This window comes from Aotus nancymaae, unplaced genomic scaffold (genome assembly GCF_030222135.1).
Source record: "Aotus nancymaae isolate 86718 unplaced genomic scaffold, 86718_ANA_hifiasm-v0.15.2.pri h1tg000108l, whole genome shotgun sequence".
Classification (NCBI taxonomy): Eukaryota; Metazoa; Chordata; class Mammalia; order Primates; family Aotidae; genus Aotus; species Aotus nancymaae.
This window is the reverse complement of record NW_026988523.1, coordinates 13,776,753-13,791,460: the sequence shown is the minus strand read 5'-3', so window position 1 is coordinate 13,791,460 and position 14,708 is coordinate 13,776,753. Positions and strand designations below refer to the sequence as shown.

Sequence of the window (14,708 nt, the reverse complement as noted above, 5' to 3'; positions counted from 1 at the left end):
GATAAAACTGGATATAATTGCTGAAAGGAAATAAGACCTATCCTATGTGCAATGTGCAGTAAACTTCTGTCTTGAGGCAAAATCATAACTAATGGAAAATTTTAAGTTTGCCATAGTTTTAAAATTTGCAATAGGTGTCACTGAAATTTGTTTCTGTGGTTGCAAGTTTTATAGACCTCATTCTTAATGAGGTCTATAGAACTGTAGTATTTTGAGTACTTTCCATTTTTATATGCTGGTTTTTTTTCAAGGCACTCAGAGTGCTTTATGTGTATTTTAACATTTATCTTTATAATATCACTGTCCTGGAGGGAAGATATTATTGTTCACTGATTTGATATTCTGCTTTATTTATTTTTTCAAAACACTTTGGCGGTAGAGGCTGTGCTGTACGATAGATACAGCAAGGGATTTAGAATTGTTGATAACCGAATAAAAGCGCCAATCTCTCCCCGTAGTAACTGACATTGAGCAAGTGACTTCTCTTTGAGTTCTGGTTTCCTCATCTGTAAAATGGAGATAATACCAGCAGTGCCTTATGTTTCTGTATTTAAAATAATATGTGCAAGTGCCAATATAGTATATGAAGCTGTCTGTATTTAAAATAAGACATGTGAGCTCCTGGTTAAATGGGAGCTGTCATTATCCACATCGTCACTATCCTATCTGCTTGTCATGAAACCTAGTGGGGTAGCTTGGGCAGGTGTTACCTTCACTTCATAAATAAAGTCTCATAAAGGAAAGCCAAGCTGAGTTGGGTTACATTATCACCCAGTATGACAGAGAGAATGTATGTCAGCATCAGGACCAGAACCCAGAGCCCCCAAGTCATTCAGTCCATGAGATTAAGCTCTGTTTTCATGTAAGTTGCACATACATATTCCAGCCAATAATAGAGAATCTTATTTCTTAATACCTCCAGCTTCACGGCCTAAATACAACCAAGAAGCAGCAGATTCTCAATGTCAGGGGTGGTAGAGCGTAGAGCATAGCTGCAACAGAGAGCTAGATTTGGAATTACACAGGATCCAAGCCCCAGCTCACCACACCCCATCTAAAAGCCCCTGGACAAGTTACTTAGCAATGTGCACCTCAGTCTTCTCTTCTGAGAAAAAAATAATAAGGCAATGTTGGGCAAATTTATTATTCTCCAAGATCTGAAATTCAGTGATTGAGCTTCGGTACCCTTAGCCTTACCTTGTCGTCACATGTTCTCTTTTAAACCAGCATGCCCTCTTTTTCCTCTCAACATCTGCACTGCCCCCCCGCCGGCCCCCTCCCTTTGGTAACCACTCTGCACTCATTATATCTGCTATTTCCTGACTTCAGTGACACATACATTAAAAAGTGCTCTTGCATTGCCACATTTCACACCAACACAGTTATACTTAACTGTGGACTATATTTACAACATAGACACAAGTGCACAAATCTCTACCCAAAGGAGAAGTATTTCAACCACAGAATGGAAATGTAAACAGTTCCTTTAATTCTCAATTCTTGTAAATCTATAGAATTCGCATTTATGCCATATCCACCTCTGTTTGAAAACATACCTGGGAATTTTCACCCCGCCTCCCTCTTCTACACGCACCCATGCACAAGCACAAGAATGCACGCATTTAACTGCCTTAGAATGGGAGCTCGAGGCCCAGGAGAGTGGTCTGAGTTAGAAAGCACCTTGCCATAATTTCTTTCCCTGTATCACCCTGAGCGAATGCAATGCCAGGAAACAAAGTCCCAAGCCAAACCACCCAGGGATTTTGAAGCTTTCTTCACTCTCTGTGGCTTTTCCTCCTCTTTGATGATATCAAAGCCAATTCAGGCCCCACTCAGTTCTGTCCATATGGAGCTTCTGTCAATGGGTGGGGGTGGCAAGAAGAAGCCTTTCAGGAAAGAGAAATCATCCCAACAGCAACGCCTTGCATCTGGAACACAGTGGATGTTCAATATACATCTATTGAGTGAACCAATGGTGCATCTCAATATAGAAAAAAGACAGAGTGCAGACATGAGAAGAAACTCCCTCCCACCCAAGGCACAATCCCAACTCAGCTGCCCATCAACTACTCACTGGCACTCTCACTCGGAGTCTCCCCGAAGGAACTGAGTTTATGAGCAGCACGGAGCTAAGAAGAGGCCTTTAAGCTTCACATTTTGCCTTTTGCCCACCTCTCCCAGGAATCAGAATCCTGTATTCTAACCTTATCTTTTCCATCATTTGTCCATCTAGGAGGAAATGCAATTGGAACAGAAATAATGTTCTGATAAAAAGAGATGTTCTTTGGGAGGCCGAGGTGGGTGGATCATGAGGTCAAGAGATCGAGACCATCCTGGCCGACATGGTGAAACCCCGTCTCTACTAAAAAAAATACAAAAATTAGCCGGGCATGGTGGAACGTGCCTGTGGTCCCAGCTACTCAGGAGGCTGAGGTGGAAGAATCGTTTGAACCCAGGAGGCAGAGGTTGCAGTGAGCTGAGATTGCACCACTGCACTCCAGCCTGGCAGCAGAGCAAGACTCCATCTCAAAAAAAAAAAAAAAAAAGAAATAGAGAGAGCGATGCTGCAAGTGGCAGTTGTGCTCCCCAGTGTGGAGCTAGAAACGCACAAAAAGCCAGGGAGGAGGTGGAGGTCTGTCAGGGGAGCAGCCGGCAATGCTGCTGAGAGGAAGAACTGAAAAGCAGTGAGGCTTGTGGGCTTGCAGACCTCCCCAACATCAGCATTAATAATGCTGATGCTAGGTTTAGCACCTAGCATTAAGGCACCACATAAATATCTAGTCATCCACCAGCTCAGCTGAGTATCTCTGAGTGCCTCGCCTCGCTCCACTCAGCCTCGGTTTCCCCATCTCCTAAATGACAATCTCTCATGCTCCTCCCTCTACCATTCTGCCCTTGCTCCCCATCTGCCTCCTTCGCCTGCCCAGAACAGTAAGGACAAGTAAAAGACAGGTTTGTGAGATCCTGCCAGGCCTGGAGATGCTATATAAATACCCAGTGATATCATACTATTACCACAGGGATTTAAATTGGGCTGGGGGCCCGAAGACTGTGTTCGCAACTCCTCCCCCACATTCTCAGCCCCAGAGAGACAGTGCTCCCAGAGGAAAACTCTGTTTTCCTCGATCTTTAGCTGCTCAGGAAACTCTTGTATTAGGGCAGCCTCCTTACAGAAAACCCTCTAAAAATACCTATCAATATATATTTAACTCCAGATAGCGTCCTCCTACCAAGAGGCTTCAGGCTAAATCATTCTGCCTGTGCCACTGGTGACAAGCTGGGGACGAGGACGGCAGCTCGCAGCTCTCCTCTCCCCTGCTCCCTTTTCCTCTGCCTCCCCTCTTTCTGCTTGGCTCTGCATATCCTCCCAAACTGCAAAGGAGGTGGGGATGGCTCCAGACTCTTTTCCTTGCCTTTCCTCAGAGTTGATTCCAGGGTAAAAAAGAAAAAAGACTGTGCCACATCCAGAGCCGATTCAGAGCAAAACAGTGCACCACCTGCTCAAAGCCTTCCGTCGCTCCCCACTGCCCTGTGGTTAAAATACAGACTCCTCACAATGGCCTAGACTGGCCCCTGCTGACCTCTGCAGGGCTCTCCCCATGCCACCCACCAGGCTTCCAGAAGTGCCCTGTGGTCCGTCTGTGTGCCTCTCTCCATGCGCCACCCCCACAGGGCATTTGTGCATCACATTCTTTCTCCCAGAAGGGCTCGTCTCCTTCCCTGCCCAGCTGAGTCCCATCTGTCCACCATTCACACTCGTTTAAATGTGACTTCTTTCAAGAAGCTTTCCCCAGTGCCCTCGGGCCCGGCTGGACACCCTTCCAGCTTCTCATGGTGCGTGGCCCCACCTCCACCACCATGGAAGACACTAGGCCCCAGTCCACCCACACCAAGCACAGTGCCCAGCACATGGTGGGTATTCAGCAACAGCTCTTGAGTGGCTTCCTGGGTCCTGGCGTGATGGTCTTGGCAGGGGAAGGAGGAAAAGCCAGGCGCAGACACACCTGCCCCTCCCCAGAGTCTACACCATATGCTCCACAGTAAAGGAAAAAGCCAACACAGGTCACCTCCCATGCAAGGCTGGCAAAACTCAGGAGAGGGTATTTTGAGCTGATTTGGGGATTTTGGTAGGAAAATAGACAATATTACCAACATTCAATACTAGCTCTGTAATGTCACCAATACTTTAACATACAGTGGAAAATAAAGACTTCCTAGAGGGAAAGGGATAATAAACTTTTCTCCATTTGGCCTGAACCTAAAGAGGCAGAAGGGAAATAGGGAGAGGAGACTAAATGGCTCCAGTAGCACAGGAACAGCTGGTGCCGTCGCCGAGCCTGGGAGGCAGTGATGTCACCTGGCCTAGGGATGGTGCCCAGATGCTGAAGGCAAACAGGCCTGGGTTCAAATTCTGGCTTAAGCTTATAATATCAACCGTTTGGATTTGGGCAAGTTACTTAAATTGTCTGCACCTTGGCTTCTTCATCTGTAAAATGGGGCTGGGTAATAGTCAAGCCTAATGATTCTCATCTCCTGGTATCATGTTTAGGATTAGAAATTATGTGTGTGTGTGTGTGTGTGTGTGAGAGAGAGAGAGAGAGACAGAGAGAGAGAGTGTGTGTGTGTGTGTGAGAGAGAGACAGAGAGTGTGTGTGTGTGAGACAGAGTGTGTGTGTGTGAGAGAGAGAGAGTGTGTGTGTGTGAGAGAGAGAGACAGAGAGAGAGTGTGTGTGTGTGAGAGAGACAGAGAGTGTGTGTGTGTGTGTGAGAGAGACAGAGAGTGTGTGTGTGTGTAGTCTTTGGCATATGGTTCAATAAATGACCATTTTTATTATACAGTAAATGCTAGGTGACATGATACCCCTGCCTTCTCCCTATCCACCCCTCCAACCCCACCCCATCCACAGCCACTTCTATAATGTTAGATCTTCATTATGCAGCCCTGATTCTTCCCTCATCACCCAGGAAGCAATCCTTAAGATGTAACACTGACAACCTGGTAAATAACCCCAGATCGCTTAATGGCCTAGAAATTGAGCTCCCAACTTTCATTCTCCTAATAGAGTGACCAGACTATGACCAGCCTGGCAGATGTAGATAAAGAGGAGAGAGACATAGACGCTGCCTGGCTCAGCCAGGCCAAGGGGGAAGGCTGGGAACAGACAATCCCTCTCAACTCCAGCCCCAGCCCCAGCCTTCCCCCAGAACTCATTTTTGTCTCCTACAGACAAGAGAATCTGGGGACAGGCAAGTAATTCAATTCAATCAGCACTTACTGAGTACCAACTATCTGTCAGGCACTGGGCATACAGAGATGAGTGGGCACCTAAGGCACAGTCCTCACCTTCATTTCCCTGTTGTTACCTATAGTTTAGGGGTACCTTTGACTCTCATCCTCCCTTCTCATTTGCCCATCTGTTCCAGGTACTATATTTTTATACCTTATTCTTAAGACTAATGTGTAATAATGACTTCAACTAATTTGGAATTCTCCAGGTGGCCTGACAAGTGTTTAGAAAAAGTTTTTCCCAGTGCAAGGGAGATCCCAAGTTCCATCAGAATGTGTTAAAAGAATGGCAAACTGCACTGTCTTTTAGCAGGCAGGAAAATACATTAACATCCATGTTTCTCAGTCCTAGCATTTCCCTATGCATTCAACCACACAATACTAGTTACACTGAATTAATGAATGGGTGAACAAACAAGCCAATTAATGAAGAAATCAGCTGGAACGCTGATCCATTCTGTATGCATCAAACCACGCTGTGCTGACAGTTAAAGTGACATGCCTTCTTTACCACAGAGCAGGGAGTCTCATCCCAAGCCCACAGTGAGGAGCCTCAGGATGGATACATGGGGCTCCTGTCCCCTTCAACCCAGACATGAAGCCCCAGCTTTGAGAGTGAACATTTGCCTGATTATGCCCCTCCCTGAGCTCATCCCACACTGCCTCATGGGGACCAAAGAAACCTGCAGCCACAGAGCCGTAGAACCATGGGGCCCTTAGAACCCATAGGGATTGTGAAGTAACTGACAGTATGGGGAAAAGAGAGTCAAAGAAGGAACTTGGAGCCAGCAGATGTGGGTTCAAGTCCTGGATCTAGTGACTCCTAGCAATTCCTGTGCCCTCTCTGATTCTTAGTTTCTTCATCTGTAAAATGAGGATAACAAGGTCTTTTCTATGGCACTATGAGAAAAAGATGAAGCAATGTACATAGATGCGATTTCCAAACCATGCATACCCTCAACTTATAGGCTGAAGAATGCTAAAGTTTAGGAGGTCTGAGGTGGCAAGCAGAATGTAGTGGTCCAGGCCCCTCAACTAGTCATCTCTTAGCAAAGGTCAGTGACAGCAGGTCTTACACTGAGCCAGCTGACTGACACCTCAGCACCCACTTCCCTCCTGTCAGCACTGAGAGCTGAGAAGTTGTGCAGCCTCAGCCCTGAGGCACTGTGTCATGCTCCGGCACCTGTCATTCCTCCTGTGCACAGGGGAAAATGTGAGGTGACATCTGGAGATGAGGTGGGAAGGAAGAGCTGTCGGCAGGGGCTGCTGTGGGTGCAGGTGTCAGGAAGACAAAGGGGGATAACGGGTGGCCTGGAGAGGAGGCTGCACAGGGCAGGGGTCAAAACACCAGCCCCGGATGAAAGGGCACCATTGACTCCTGCATCTGCCATTAAGGGGCAGGTGATCTTGGGCGAATAACTTACCCTCTTCGAGTGCCAGATGACTCATCTCTAAAGTCTGCTTTGCCTGCCTCCCTGGTTAGTTTCTCATGTCATTGAATCTACAACCATAACAATTGTAAGATGTCCCATAATTTTATGTAGCACTAAGAAAGAAAAACATGCTGTCAATTAAGCTATATCATGCCATTATTGTAAGATACAGGCTGATTTCAGCGAAGTTACAGCATGAAAAACGTGCATCTTAGAGCCACACACTGTGGTAGATGAGAGCACCATGTGACTGTAAGACTAAATATGATCATCCATTCCTGTGGGATAGAACCGCAACCCTCAGCGAGGAGTTCGAGAGGGCCAAGTTCTTCGCCTGGAGCATATTCACCCATGAGTCAAGGACAGAGAAAGGCAATGGTCCACGCTGGGAAGAGGGTAAGTCGCAGGTCTGGAGGAGGAACAGGAGCAAAGTCTGGTGAGTTCAGACGGATATCAGGGGCCTGCTAAGGCAATCCACAAAGCCAGGGACATCTGAAGAGCCACTAAGAAGGGAGGATGTAAGGGATAGGAAAGAGACCACAGACAGGACAACTGACTCAGCCAAGCTCAGCACCTGCACTGACTCTTGAGCAGCCCCTGGACGTGCAGGCAAGGACCTGGGAGTCCTTCTTGGCTGTGTGGAACCTACGGGTCTCTATTAATCTGCTTCTTCAACAACATGCAGCAACCCGTATTTGCGGAGAGATTATCATCTACCTTAAGGCTTCTCTCCTGCAGCCATGGTCCAGTTTCTCCACCTCCTCACACCCATCATAGTTCCCAGACCCCAGAACAGAACAGCTAGATTCTCCTCCAGAATTACTTCTTCAGCCTTGTAAAATGCCTCGTAAAATGTGACACCCAAAAGACATATGTTGGAGCATCTTTAATAATTATTTATCACAGCAAAACACAGAAAGAATCCAAGTGTCAAGTAACTGCAAAAATGAGAAGCAAGATGTGTACATCTATTTAACGAACTGATCAGTCACTACAGATTTTTGCCAAAATATGCAATAACATGTTATAGCCTTATACTATTTTGAGAAAAAGCAGCAAAATTACAAGCATTTAAAAAGAGCTTGCTTAGCATTGAAGGCCTGGAAAAGATACCCCAAAATAATCCGGAATTTTTCTTAATCGATGAGTTATTTTTTCTTCTTTTGACTTTTCTGTATTTTCCGTATATCTTTAATGAACATATAATCACTTAAAATAAAAATAAATGAACTAGACAAGAAATTTCAAAGGGACTCTGCCACATACAGAACTGAGCAGGACCAAGAATTCACATAAACTTAACATATTAGATATACATTGCAATAGTTTTCTATTTTTTTTTTTTTTTTTTTTTTTTTTGCTCTTCTGTAGTGACTTACACAACACTTTTCTTCTAGATATAATCATAACATGTCTAAATGACTCAGATTCTCATATAGGCCTCTTCTAATACAGCACATATTATTTTATTTTAGAGACATTGAAAACATTCCCCAATGTACTTCTGTAACACTATGTAGAAACTATATCTTCATATACTAAAGCATATTTAAAATGTAGTAGTAGAATTTTCTTTTAGAAAAAAAAACTTCCAGAAAATCCTTCTGTAAGGCAACAGATATTTTTAAACATGAATAGTCATCCCTGTCTCTTTATCCATTTCCCAGATTGAGGGGCTGGCTGCTTACGGGCTTCCATTTACATATTCCAGGCCATTACATCTTCAGTGTTTTCTCTTTCACTCAATCCCAGTGGCGTAAAGGTTAAAAATAAGAGTATTTTGTCTATTCCACAAGACAGAAAATAGATGCAATCATTCTCAAGCCCTTACCCTTCCTTCTAAGACTTTACCTACCTTCGCCCCTCCTCTGACTCCTCCCTGGGAAACAATTCCTCTCTTCTCCTCTCTCCATTTGGTCAATCACAGTAGTAGCTAATATTTCCCCTTCCCTGTCATTCGAAGTCACTCTCTTCTTTTCTTCATAGGTTTGAACTCTGTCTGCCAAGCAGTTGGGTAAGGGCATTTCCAGACCACATCACTTTCTATCCCATTCACACAGGACCACTCCCCAGTCCCCAGCACTGCAGGCCCCAAGAGTCACCTGACACAAAGACCAACAGGAAGCCACAAGAGCCCGGGAAGGCCTGCCAATCACACCATTCCCAAGGCCAACACAATTGCTGCCAAAGACACTGGGTCAAGACAACATCCTCATACTATATTCATTTCCAAAAGAATGATTTATCAAATATTTAACTAAATGTACTGCCATCATATATGCTGCTGTGACACTGGGTCGGCCCCAATGTCGTATTACTATATTAATTTCCACAGAATGATTTATCCAACATTTTAATATGATTCGATTTTATACTATTAATAAATCTGCAAATCATAAAAAATTCTGTTGTCAGAACACAAATCTCAATTATCAGTTCAGAAAATATGGCTGTGGTCTTCTCCAACCCCCTCAAAGAAAGTGAATTTGACTGCATCGTTTGGCCCGTCTTGGGGGTACCTCCCAGGCGGGGGTAAGCTGCTTGCTTTGGTGAAAAGGCTCACTGGGAAATGTCACCCTCCCCAGGGAAGTGGGTGTTCAGCCACTGAGCCAAGCACAGAACAGAAAACCAGAAGTAGCAGCTGCCATGAGAGTCCCATGGCCTCTGCCTAACACCACACCCACCTCCACACAGCGCTCACCCTCCTCTTGATGTGGCTGACCTATGGTCCAGCACCCTGGGGAATCTTAGCCTTGAACTTTTTCTTCTGTCTTCTGCCCCCTACTCTAATACTGCTGTCTTTTCACCCCAGGTTCTTTGCCCCTGGCCACCTCATGACACCAACCCTCTTCATACACACACAAAGCCCCCAACTCTCACACACACACACACACACACACACACACACACGAGAGAGAGAGAGAAAATGGACTTACCCACTGAGGACCACAATGAAGTCCATGACATTCCAGCCATTGCGGAGGTACGAGCCTTTATGGAAGATGAACCCCAGGGCCACAATTTTGATCCCAGCTTCAAAGCAAAATATCCCAATGAAATAAGGTTCTGTCTTCTCCTGTGGAGATGAGGAGCAGAGGCACCAGTGAGAAGAGGACTGTGCTTTCTGAGACGCAGACAAAGGCATAGCCCAGCCCCTCCTGGATGTCTCTGCTGGGCCTGCTCATGTGTAGGCGGGAAGCAAGGGTGCTAAGGACTGAGGGGGCAGGCTCTCTGTGACTCAGGAGTACACAGGGCAAGGGAGCCCCAGGGGAGCTAGCTGTAGAAATGGACGATGTGGGGGTCACGCCCAGGAGCTAGACTTCCTTCCCAGGAAGGTCCCCAATGGCCCTGGCTTTGCCCTGAGTTTGCTGCTCTTCACATAAGTTAGAAGCTTGAGGGTCGTCATTGCATGTACATACATGGATTTCAGGCAATCTGTCTGCTCTTTTTAGGGGGAATACGTTAGACGTGTGACTCATTTCTTTAAGGAGAATAAGGACGTAAGCATTGGAAAGTTCATAACCACAAATACGCACAAGAACTGAGCATCCTTCATCCTCTCCCCTCTACTTCCCCTACCCCTTTCTCTTGTGTCAGAAGTCCCTTAGGAAAGAGGAAGGAAGAAGATGGACCTGTGTCCACCCTTTCTTCTTCACTGGCTGCCACACAGCACAGACACAAGTGTTTGTAATCTCTTCTCTCCCTTGTGAAAATCCCCATGGGGTCTGTCACTAACTTGTCCCCCAGCAAAGACCAAATCCCTCCCAGAACTCACAGGCAGGAAGGGAGGGGGAGAGTGATACAGCAGAGAAGAAACCACAGAAGACAAAGAAAAGGGGAAAGGGGAGAAGGAGAGGAAGCACATACCAGCCTTCGGGACATGGGGGTCTTGTCGTCCTCAGGAAGATGCTGCTCCAGAGCGAGGACTATGCAGTTGGCGATGATGGTGGCCAGAATCATGTACTCAAACGGCGTGGGGAAGTGGAGCTAAGGAACAAATTCAGCAAACGAGAGAGACGCAGCCTCCAAGATGGCCGTGTCCATAAACACACAAGCTCTATCAACTCGCATTGTGTCTGTGCAGTTTGCATGATTTATATTTGTAAACAGGCAGGCAGGACAGCGAATGGTCCGTAGCATGTGAAACCACAAACGTTTGTGCCTGATCTCTGAACAAAAAGCACCTTCTCCAAAAAAACGTATGTAGCCAACACATAATATAGTTGGGCATATGGTGGACACTCCAGTTACTGAGTGAAATCAGTAACAAATCCAATAACCAGAGCTGACAATGGAAGCGGGAAGAAGGGAGGAAGGAACGTAATTAATGCCATAGCAGACCCCTGTTTTCCCCAGTCCTCAAGCTGCTGGACTGGGTAACGATGCTTGTGTACAGATGCAGCTGCTGCAATCCCTTGCTGTCTCTGGGCTCACAACTGGAGTGCCCACTTCTAGAACCTCTTCTCCACTGAGTAACAGAAGATCCCCGGGAAAAGAAACAATTCTCTCCATGTGAGCTTCCTTCTATTTTAAAATTCCATTCAGCAATGTACTTCTCGGGGCCAGGAGAGGCTTGCTTTGTCCCACCTCATTTTCTCCTAAGCATCTGCATCTGTAGGAAAGAGACTGATCACGAGTCTAAATCCAGGACAGCAAAGTCCAGTCCTCTAAGAACCACACTGCAATGAATGAATGTAGGCTTTTTTTCTGTTAGATGTTTTTGAAAATAGGTGAGGGGCTCCCTGTGCCTTTTCAAAAAACAGGACTATAACTCGGGTGCCAGCATCCTGATACTCCTGCAGGGAAGTTTTGCCACACTCTGGAGGGAGGTGGGAAGGACTGTCAGAAAAGAGAGAGAACAGTGGCTCATCCCTATAATCCCAGCATTTTGGGAGGCCAAGGCGGGCAGGTCACAAGGTCAAGAGATTGAGATCATCCTGGCCAACATAGTGAAACCCCGTCTCTACTAAAAATATAAAAATTAGCTGGGTGTGGTGGTGCACGCCTGTAGTCCGAGCTACTCGGGAGGCTGAGGCAAGGAAATCACTTGAACCCAGGAAGTGGAGGCTGCAGTGAGCCATGATCGTGCCACTGTACTCCAGTCTGGAGACAGAGCGAAGACTCCGTCTCACCAAAAAAAAAAAAAGGAAGAGAGAGGGAATCACCAGCTCCCAGCGTTGTCATTCTGTGTGCTGGGATTTCATTCTATAATTACTATTACAACTAACACAAGTTTGCTACTGCAACTGGTCTTGCTGAGCAACCTGTGCTCTAGAAGATTCTGGAATCCAGGCAGAAGAGAGGAGCAGTAGATCTGGCAGAGTGGAGGGAAGAAAAGGGACTGTTCTTGTTTCCCCACATACCCAGGCAAGCTGTGTAGGGTGCAGGGCCTGGAACCCTCTCATGGAGCACAGGAGAGCAAATCACAGCTATCCCCGCAATGGCCCCCCATCCCGTCAGGCTATCTACAGCAGTAACACAACATTAAGTTAGCACCAAGGGCATATCTGGGGAGGGTAGGGAACAGGGCTTGGGGCAATGTATGCAATGAGATGTGAGCTGTTTACCAGTTGCTCTGGTCTTGGTGCTGGCATGGGCACTATAGGGCTGAGATGCTGGCTGTGTGTGAACCCTGAGTCCTTCTCTTAATCCTCATTTAGCAGTGCCTTCTCCTCCCCCACCTCCATCAATCCCTGAGTCACACTGGAGAGTCACACTCACTCGCCAGCAGCTGACCGCCATCCTTCCTTCCCACACACCTCAAATACTCACATAGCACACAGATCCCAGAGACTGCTCCACAGGCCTCTGCTGCCCTGAGGCTCAGCCACTGGAACTAAAAATGGGCCCAGCCTCAGAGGACCTCAGAGCCTGTCCACTGCCTCCACACCCCACTGTGCCTGCTTAAACCCTCCCACTCAGAGGGGAGCCTCCCCACATGGAAAGTCCCTCAGCACCCATGGGCATTCCTCCTCCTTCAAACACTCTGGGTGCCAAGCCCTGAGAGCCAAATATGCCAGCAGACACACACCACAGATGCCCACCCATCTAGCAAACCCATGTTCTCAGGACTGGCCCCCCAACACAGGGCCACCCATGCCCAGGCCACCCATGACCACTGATCGCAGGGGGAGAGCTCCTCACCTCCCATCATGGCTGTAACCCAGACCTCTGAACAAATGCAGAGCGACCAGAAACCACACCAGGACCCAGTGTCCCATAAGCCTTCTGAACAGTCTAGGTTGCCCTGGGCCTGGCACAGGCACCCAGAATCCCAGACTCATCCTGCAAATTAAAGATGGAAACCCGGCCACAATGGTGGCCAAGGAATCCATACCCTTTCCTGAAAACATGCTTGGGGGATGGGTCCAGAAAGGGAACTGACAACACGTATACAAGCCATTGACGAAAAACAACAGAAACTGAGAGTGTTGAGAGTAGTGTTCCTAAAATGCAGGCCACGAAATATTAGTGCTACAGGAACTTGCCATTAAACCAGTGAGGGGAGGTCTGGGTTGGATGAAGGTAAGCAGGTTTCTCCTCAGCAGGACTTCTTGGAGCCTTTAATACTTTTGCATAAAGTGTGCACACACCCCATCACATACCATCACACACACACACACACACACACAGAGGGGGTTGTGGACAGCACACAGCATTTCCCAAACTTGCTTCACCTTGCAACTCTTGTTTTCAGAGCATCTCTCTTGAACGGTGTTCCCAGGAACATACCCGGGCAGCCCTGACACAAAGGGTGGGTCTCTCTGCCAGTCCCCAGGAGTTGGGGGAGGAGGGCTGGTGGCTCTGACTGGAGTGAAACCAGGGCCTCTTCCATGTCGTCCCCTGTCCTTCTTCCTAACAAAAGTGTTCACAATAGTGTAGGGCTCACCTGGTCACTCCCCACGGCTGGAAATGGCGCATGCAATTTCAGACACCTGCTCAGCAGATCCAAGAAGCCCAGCGCCTGTCCTGGGAGCTGGGACTGGGCAAGAGTCCTTTCTCATTCAAGCTACAGACCTCTCGCATTCTCATGGGTCTATGTGGGGTCTATGGTTGTTTTGGGAGGGTTGAATCTTCTTCCCCTGAAAACCTGAAAGTGATAGGCACAGGCTTAAAAGTAGACGGGTTCTTGGTGCTGAGCTTGCAAGCAAGACAGGTCCTGGCAGCGACGTGCCTCCGCGGCCTCCTCACTCACAATATCCACCTGGATCACAGCAGCTCCTCCACTGCCTCTGACTCCCTGCTTCCACGTCCATGCCTGCCTTTTTCTAGCCAACTAATCCAAGTACATTGCTCCCTGGAAGGACCTTTAAGCTCAACTAGCCCAGAATGTCCACGTGCAGATATGTGAGGTTTGTGTGGACACAGGGTAGCTCGGGAAGGTGTGGCCATCACTACTGCAGGATGCTCTGGGTCGGGGAATGGCTCTTGGCCCAGGTGCTGATGAGTCAAACTCCCAGTGACTGCCCAGGTATCTGGGTGGCTGAGAATTCACAAGGTCTTGATGGCTGATGCTACCCAAGGCCCTAAAGGCTAGAATCTAAAGTTAGGAGTTTGGTAATCCACAGGTTCTGAGCAGACCCTATTCTCACTTCCTCTCCAGCCAAATCCTCTGCCCAATATCTGATGTGGAACCCATTCAGAGCAGCAATCTTCTGGCTTAAAAAAATTTTGTTTTTTTGCTTAATATTTTTTAAACTGTTCAGATGTATATGCCCTTGACAGAGATGTCCCTTTTGGCCTTATAGAGCATCTAGACCTCAGGATGAATTCATGGCTGCGGTAATGAAGAACCTGCGGTGAGAATGTGGAGATTCCGCATATCTGTGGGGTAGGTGAAAGAATGCATTGTGGCAGGGAAGTCTCAGGGGAGGTGAGCAGAAGAGACTATCCGATTCTGCCTGGGCCCCAGCCACTCTCCCTTACAGCCCTGTTCTTTAACCCCTTTTCCTCTTCCCTTTCTGAAGAAGCACAAAGAACAGGCATTT

General features: G+C 47.3%; 1 protein-coding gene across 1 annotated transcript in view; it reads right to left on the bottom strand.

The window, feature by feature from the left end:
- The window catches only part of CACNA1E (calcium voltage-gated channel subunit alpha1 E), a 336,624-nt gene that overhangs the window by 297,839 nt on the left and 24,077 nt on the right, over window positions 1–14,708 (bottom strand). Inside the window, exons 2-3 of the mRNA XM_064370632.1 lie at window positions 10,588–10,694; window positions 9,657–9,796 (exon numbers count right to left, since the gene is read on the bottom strand). Coding sequence (XP_064226702.1) covers window positions 9,657–9,796; window positions 10,588–10,694 — 247 coding nt within the window. The remainder of the gene's footprint in view (window positions 1–9,656; window positions 9,797–10,587; window positions 10,695–14,708) is intronic.